General features: G+C 33.6%; 1 protein-coding gene across 1 annotated transcript; it reads right to left on the reverse strand.

The window, feature by feature from the left end:
- Positions 1–812: 812 nt before the first annotated feature.
- On the reverse strand, positions 813–1,838 carry LOC134258932 (uncharacterized). Its single transcript, XM_062741531.1, has one exon. The coding sequence runs from the start codon at positions 1,836–1,838 to the stop codon at positions 813–815; it is 1,026 nt and encodes a 341-aa protein (XP_062597515.1).
- Positions 1,839–8,665: the final 6,827 nt, after the last annotated feature.

Consider the following 8,665-nt stretch of genomic DNA (forward strand, 5'->3'; position numbering starts at 1 on the left):
ATTATTATGCTTCCTGTCAGTTTGTCTCTATGTAACCCAACTATTCCGCATAGTGGTCTAAGGATTTATATAGCGTAAACATACTCGAAATAGTGCACGGCTGTATTTACTGAATAAAATTCTTCATTGCACATGCCGGGGATCGAACTCACGACCATGAGATTGTCAGTCCGATGCCTTATCGATAACGCCATAGAGACGATCACTGATTGATGGAATTTTATTAAATATATAAACTTAATTTATACAATTTGACAAATATTATTTGAAAACAGTTATATTATTCTAAGGAACTTTAGATTAATGTGTACAACAAACTTTCAAACTAATTACATACAGATCGTTAGATGAACTGATTTTATAGGGTCATTAAAACACTTTTTTATATGACGCTTGATTGAAGGATGTAAAAGAAAATTATCAATGAGAATCGACGTCTGCAAACAAATAAGGCTTACTAACATAACAGAAAATAAAGATGTGTTGCTTTGGGACAGAAAATCCCGACTTATTTAGAGAAAATACTAGTAACCCAAATAACTAAGCATGCAAACAATTTTAGCATGAATATTTTGAATGAGTTCTTGCAAGTGCGCTGTTTAAGCACCGATATTTTCAGGAAAAAGTCAAATAGATTGCCGCATAAATAATTACAACAGTCAGCATAATAATAACAATAGTGTTGCATTATGCATGTACTATGCCTAACTCGTAGGCAGGGTTTGACACATAGTGCACTCGCCTCCGGCTCGTGCACCATGTGTCAAACCCAGCCTACTATTTAGGCATAGTACATGCATAATGCAACACTATTATATAAATAGTACCCACATGATATCATATGCTAAAAAATTATCAGAGAACTTCGAGACACCCACAAGAATTCCAGATGCACCATTTGCTAATCCATCCTCGACGTCAACATTAACTGAAATTTCACACCGCATTCCTTTAAATAATTCCAAGACTTTTTCCAGTCCCATGGTCTTGTTTGTGTCATCTGGTATGCTCTTTTTCACCTTTTCTTTAATTTCCTGGTCTATGTCACCTATCATAAAGTCTCTAGCTTGATGTGTAAACTTGTCTTGATGAGAAATGTTAAATATTCTTGAATTGAAGCTTTTGACTTCTTTATTTTGAAGAAAGATGTGAGGAACCAATAATGGGTAATCTTCTTTTGTCTCGTCTTTTTCAATTTTTCTTTCTTTTAGGATGTTAATGTCTTCTGTTGTGTGTTTGCACTCCCGAATACGATTTAGAATAGCAGCAAATTCTTTGGACTCTTTCTGTCGCATAATTTGTTGTAGGTGATACATTTTAAAGTTATCTTTCCAGAGATTTGTTGCGAGAGGTCCATAATCATCACGCAGGTTTTCATATATCCAGCCATCAAAGACAGGCTTGAGTTGATACAAGTCTCCAACAGCCAACACAGAAATGCCTCCAAACAGCTTTGAAGTCCCTGTTATTTGTTGAAGACGTTGATGAATATACTGTAACATTCTGTTCCCGACCATAGAGATCTCATCAATGATTATTAATTTGGTACTTTGGAATTTACAGCGTAGTGTATTGAGGCGCTCACTTCTCAGAGGTTTGTAAGAGAATCCTTGACTTGCTGGAATTTGAAACAAGTTGTGGATGGTATTACCATTGATGAGAAAAGCTGCTTTTCCTGTTGGAGCTGCTAACAAAACTTTTGGATCATCTGGATTACTGCCAGGCTGTTTGTTGAAGTGACGGATAAGAGCCTGATAAATCGACTTTACAAGTACAGTTTTTCCAACTCCAGCTCCACCAGTAAGGAAAGCATACAAAGCCTTCTCTTCATTTTTCATATGATGAAGAATGTGAATAAAAAAATGTATACTGTTCTTTGTTTAAAGATTGAACTAGAGAAAAATATTCTTCATCTTTCATGTATTTTACCATTACTTGTGAATCATTTGATGAATTTTACATCTGAGGAATCATAAGTAGGATATTCTGTAACTTCCTTTGTTCCTTCCTCAATGTCTGCCTTTTCCAAGGCTTCTGAACAGGGAGCTATTATATCCCAGTGACTATCGAGTGCTTCTTCACCCACAGTTTTTATATCCTCCATAGCTTGATCTAAATCCTTCCATGTGTGGTTATATTCTTGCATTTTTTCTAATATGTTTGTTGTTGTAACAAGATCAGTGAACCTCTGAAAGTATGTTTCTCTTCGTCCAATAATTCTTGCTTCATTTCTCCATGGATGATAAAGAAATAAGCACTCACGATAGAAGTTTTCTGGGTCATTTTTTTCGTTGTATCCAACACAGCGTATTACTGCTTGTTGTCTTCTTTTCCTTAATGTGGAAGAACTTTTTGTTTTCTTTCTTTCAGTGCTTTCTTCTGTTTGATCCACAGTGTTCTCCTCCTTTTCATCATCACTTTGATTATCAGTATAAAAGCTTGCTTTTGATGACACTGTTCCAACTGCTCTATATAATAAAACATAGTCAGCCAGGCATATGTTTTCCATGTCTTGTGATCGATTCTTATATCTTTGAATGTTGTTAGATTCTTCAACATCTATGGAGTCATCTGGTAAGTTTTCAATTTCCTTTGAACTTTTCAACATAATTACACGGTCTTTCTCAGGTGCTGTGTTGATAAAAATAACTTCTCTGGAGGATTTTCTTAATGGCATTTGAAGGATAAAATAAACGGCTTCTTGAGCAGATACTTCCACATGACTAAGGAACTTGTCACCAATTGCTTTGACTTGCCTCCTGAGATCTAAATTGCCTTCTTTTGCTTCTTTGCATGCATTAAATAGTAAGGTACTCATTCCCCTTTGTGCTTTGGAAATGTAGCTTACAATGTACATTACACAGGCATAAGCATCAAGGATGAATTGGATGTCCATATTGGCTCTCCAGGCTTTTAGAAGAACAGGATTGTAGTTGTTGATTCTTAGTTCATTTAATTCTCTTTTTAAAAAGATTGTGGGGGTTTTGATAGATGATTTTACAGCATTCATATATTGGTCATTGGAAAGATTTAATTCCTTAAGAAACATTGAAAATGTCATTTTCATTCCTTTGTTCATAGCATCAAGATATTTTGTGACTTTTTCTTAGTTCTGTTTATGATTTTCTTTCTCCTTTTCAGGAATACCATCTTCTAAAGGGCATAAAATGCAAGTATTTTGCATTGGTGGTTGAGGAAAATTAAATCTACACTCATTTTTGTTTCTTTTTCTACAAGTTCTGCCATGAGCATGGTGTTGATACTGCACTAATTCTTCAATTTCCTCTTTCTTTGCACAAGTGACATATGAGTCAATAAAAGATACAATGTCACTCTCATCATTTTCTCCAAATTTTGGTGCATTTTCTATCCAAATAACCATGTGAATGTGCGGAGAGCCTCGCATTTGAAATTCAACTTTGTAAAAAAAAATCAGACACTTTTCCAATTGGACCTAGGGAACTTTTCAATACTTGATTTATGAATATTTGAACTTGGTGATCAAAATGTCTTGCACAAGTGACTGGATCTTTTCTAAGTAAATCCGCCTTTTTGAAGAAATTAAACTGCTTTACATCTTCTTTAGAGTATTTTGTTTTGTCCACAGTCCATCCAAGTATTTGTAACAGATGTGTCCAGTGAGTTTCTGCGGCAGAAAATGAGGTAAACCAGGTTGGTATTCCAAGTTGTCTGATGAGAGCAAAAATGTCTTTCTTTGCCTGTTCCCAGTAAGGCGGAGAACCTCTAAGATCGCGGAATATCCTAAATCCTTCATCTAGTCTGCATAATTTGTTAATGTTTTCTGGATGTTTCAAATATCCTGCTGAGAGATTTTCTGTTTTCTTAGTTTTTCTAAGACAAATGTTTGCTTTGTCCATTACATTTTTAGATTGAATTTTTTTTGAATTTGAAGAATATGTTTGATATGTGACTAGCAACTCTCCTATCCACATTTCGCAGTTCAGACTTGCATATGTCACTGTACGACAGCTTTACTTCCCTCTGGCTGTTTTCAGGCCGAACTTTGCCACAAAAGATAGTTGGAAAACTCATTTCTTCTGCATTTCTGTCAAAAAATATGTTTAATGGTGAATTACCCTCTGCAGGAGCAAATGAAATAATCTTTGATCCTTCTGTTTCAATATCTTGTGGGTGAAGAAGTGTATCAAGAGTTCCACAAGGTAGATCTTCTTCAGGTATTTCATTCCAATCATCTTCTTTGTGAACTTCATCTTCTTTGGAAGAAGTTGATTCTGTTTCTAATTCCAGGTTGCACCTCCAAGATTTGTCCAGTGTTACCCCTGCTTCTTTGTATTGTTCGCTGTTTAACAGCAACCATTCTACAGCTCTTATAACCTTTTCAGGTCTCACTATCTGATAATTCACATGATGTTTATATGAAAGTTTTCTCTTTAGTTTCATTGGTATAGTTAAATTTTCATCAAGTGTCCTTGGTAATTTTGCCACTGTTTGATTGATGTTGGTAGGTACATTTACAATGTTTCCATGAAGACTGATTTGTTTTCCTCGTGGAAGTTCATGAAGCTGCATGAATGGAATTCTGAGGGAAACTAATTTTTCTTCTACTTCAGTGAGTTCTAGTTCATATGGTCTGGTAGGAAAGCACAAGCCATTATATTTTGAACAAGGTGGAATTTTATCATTGGCTAAATGTTTGCAGCATGTCTGGCATAACCATTCTTTACCATCAAAGCTATTGAGAGAGTTCATCGTTTTGAGCCTTAAATCAACTGAGATGTTAAAGGTAGATGCTAGCCTCACACTTTCTCTGTACCACAACTGGTAACAACATGTACACACGTACGAAGGACCTTCTCTTACAGCATTATGAAAATTAGAGATCAGGTTATCTACAGAGCCTTCTTTTTTATGCTTTTTAGCTGATTGTTCCTGCATTGTGTATTCAGTAAATTTTCTTTTGTTTCTCTTGTGTAATTTTTCTTTTTCACGATTTAGAGATGATAAACGTTTTGCGTTGTTCTCTTTTTCTCTCTGTTCTTTAGTCTTTCGTAACTCTTGTTTGTGTTGACTTTCTTGTTTTCTGCTGATGATGGAAAGACGCTTAACTTTATTTTCTTTTTCTCTCTGTTCTTCACTCTTTCGTAACTCTTGTTTGTGGTCTCTTTCTCGCTTTCTGCTGACGATGGAAGAACGTCTTGCTTTATTCTCTTTTTCTCTCTGTTCTTCACTCTTTCGTAACTCTTGTTTGTGGTCTCTTTCTCGCTTTCTGCTCACAATGGAAGAACGTCTTGCTTCATTTTCTTTTTCTCCCTGTTCTTCACTCTTCCGTAACTCTTGCTTGTGTTCTCTTTCTTGCTTTCTGCTGACAATAGAAGAACGCTTTACTTTATTTTCTTTTTCTCTCTGTTCTTCACTCTTTCGTAACTCTTTTTTGTGTTCTCTTTCTTGTTTTCTGCCGGTGAATGAAGAGCGCTTAGCTTCATTTTCCTTCCTTCTTTGATCTTCATTTAGTCTAATCAGCTGCTTATGAAGACATTCCTTCATTCTACTTGATTTTGAATTTCGCTTCATGCTGTTTTCCTTCTTTCGTTCTTCTTCATTAGTTCTCTTTTGTTGCTTATAGTTTTTTTCATGTAATCTATGAAGCAGTGATAATCTTTTTCTTTCATTTTCCTTTCTCCTATACTCTGGATTCATTCGCTGGATTCTTTTTCGTTCCCTTTCTTTTCTTTTTACCTCACTTTGTTCATAGTTATTTGAGACAACCGTTCTTTCAAAGTTTTTCTGTTGTAATTGTTGGAACTTAAAATAATCCATTAAAAGTTTACTATCTGTATTGTCTTCATTTTTCGAGTGTTCTGTTCTTTTTTCTTCAATTGGGTATTCTGAAGCCATGGTCAATACTACTTCGTAATGATTTAAATTTCTGTGGAATAAATATATGCTTCCTTCTTGCGGATGAATTTCTGGTTCTATAAATTGACCTGAGAACTTCAACCATGTCCAGATGTTTCCATTTTTTGTATAGGAGTATATGTCGGTCTTAAGAAGATGTGCCATAGTAAATATTTCTACTTCAGTGGCCCAGATTTTGTTGTTATTCATTTTTGAATTTTTTAGATATTCATTTGTAGAAATGTTTCCAATTATTGAGGTTAATTTTGTACCAAGATCTTTTATGTGTTCACATACACAGAATCGAAGATGAAGATGATGACCTTCTGATCCTGTTATTGCATAGGATATTGCCCGAAAGAAACAGTTGCCATCTCCAATTATATGGTGTGTTTGTCCAGGTTTTACTAATTGTACATCTCTTGTATTTGAAAAGGTTGGATTTAGTACATCTTCATTAATGGACAATGCAGAACACAATTGAAGTTGCAAGTCAAGGGTTATTGGTTTAAATTTCATGACAGATAACTCTTCACTGCATATTTGGATATCATCATCAATTTTATATTTCCTGTCTCTTTCTTGTTTCTCGTTTGATAATTGTTGATTAATATCTGATTTTTCTTTGTTTGTGATATATGCAACTTCTCTGCTACATTTATGATTCTGGAACTTTTGAAAAGTGCTATAAAGCTTTTGACATTTTGTGCAAAATGGACACTTGTGTCTACTCAGTGATGCTTCAGTTTTATACGATTTCTTGCAATTTTGACAAGTGTTTGTGGACATGAAAAGTAATTTGCATTTATGGTTTTTCAATTTGTAGTTTGATGTAAACACTTGCCCACATTGAATACATTGAGAACACTTGTGTCTCTTTAAACCGTTGATGGTTTTATATATCTTTCCACATTTCTTGCAACTATACTCTAAATCTGCTTTATTTCCATTGCAAGATTGAAGCCCAGAATCCATTTCTGTTTTCTGAAAAATGAGCAGTGAACCACTTCTAAATTTGATTAACATGTAAATCCAAATTGTATTCATCCAACTTACATTGTATAAACTGGGTTTTAATTTTTATAATTTGCTCTGTACTTTGAAAATCTTGAAGTAAATAAACCGAGATTATAAGTTGGTTAGCTATTAAATTCATTTCTTAAATAATGTGCCACTAAAATCAGGCTTTTTTTATAAAGCGTAAAAATCAACATTTTCATAGAACAACAATGTCATAGAAAGCATTTCCCCTTTGCTCATTGCTAAAATGGTGCCAATTTATTACCTTAGGCTAGAAAAATTGCATCGAAATGTAAATATCAATAGTCCATGCAATGCCTCTGTAAAATCCCTTTGCACATGAAAAAGAAAAGTCAAATTTCTGCAAAAATTCTTTATATAACAACTTCTTTACACAATGTTAATGTTAATATTCTTAATATTCACAAATCTGAAGATGCAAGAAAACTTTTAGTTAATGTCAAGGTAGATGACAACTTAATTACTTTTATTAATGTATATGCACCTAATAGTGAAAATGCTCGAATAACCTTTTTCAACAGACTTAAAACATTTACTTCATTGTATTCCTCTGAAGGAAGTAAAATATTTCTCTGTGGAGATTTTAATTGTAGCTTTGAAAAGAAAAGTGATAAATCGCAAAAGCGCTTATTAGAAATTTTGAATCAATTAGATCTTGTAGACCTTTGGCAATATAAACATCCTCAGAGAGATGGTTTTACCTGGTGTGATTCAGATAACTGTCCTAAAAGCAGAATAGATTATGTATTTGTAAGTACCGATACTTTAAACTTTATGAAAAATATAATTATTAGACGCATACCAGGCACACACAATAAAAACACTAGAATGAGTGATCATAGATACTTAAAAACATCTGTGGATTTTAGCAAACAAGAACGCGGCTCCGGATACTGGAAATTAAACGTATCTCATTTAGATAAGACTGAATATAAAGAAGGTGTCATCAAGATTTTTAATGAATTAGATAAGTCGCTGGATTCAATTTCAAAATGGGAATTATTCAAAGTAAAGATTCGCGATTTCTCAATACATTATGCTAAACAATCAAAACACAACATAAAAATGAAGATACAGTTAGTTGAAAAGAAAATTGATGAACTTGAAAATCTTACTAGCGCTCAAATTAATATGAATGAAAAAAGAAAATTGGAAAAAGATTTAGATGAAATGCAAAACGAATTAGCAAAAGGCGCACAAATAAGATCTAAAGCACAATGGATAGAAGAGGGCGAAAGAAACACAAGTTTTTTCCTTGGATTAGAAAAGAAAAACCAAACTAATAATACAATTTTTGAAGTACGAAATGAAACTAAGACATTTTCTTCAAATTCTGAAATATTGCACGAAATGTGAACTTTTTACGAAGACCTTTACAGTAGTAAATCAATTGATAATACTGAAATATCAGAATATCTACAAAATGTTAATTGTCCAGAATTAGAAAATAAAGAGAAGGAAACATGTGATGCAATGCCTACAATAGACGAATGTAAAGAAGCTGTTTTTAATATGAAAAACAATAAATCTCCTGGTTTAGATGGTTTACCATGTGAATTTTATAAATGTTTTTGGAACACTATTAACTCCTTATTTTATGAAGTACTGCTATCCGTTTTTGACAATAAAGAGTTGACTTTTTCACAACGCATATCCCTTATTACAGTTCTATTTAAAAAAGGAGACAAGAATGATTTAAAGAACTATCGACCTTTAAGTTTAACAAATACTGACTATAAGATAATAG

This window comes from Saccostrea cucullata, unplaced genomic scaffold (genome assembly GCF_032062105.1).
Source record: "Saccostrea cucullata isolate Sc308-1 unplaced genomic scaffold, CSIRO_AGI_Scuc_v1 ctg3984, whole genome shotgun sequence".
NCBI lineage: Eukaryota > Metazoa > Mollusca > Bivalvia > Ostreida > Ostreidae > Saccostrea > Saccostrea cuccullata.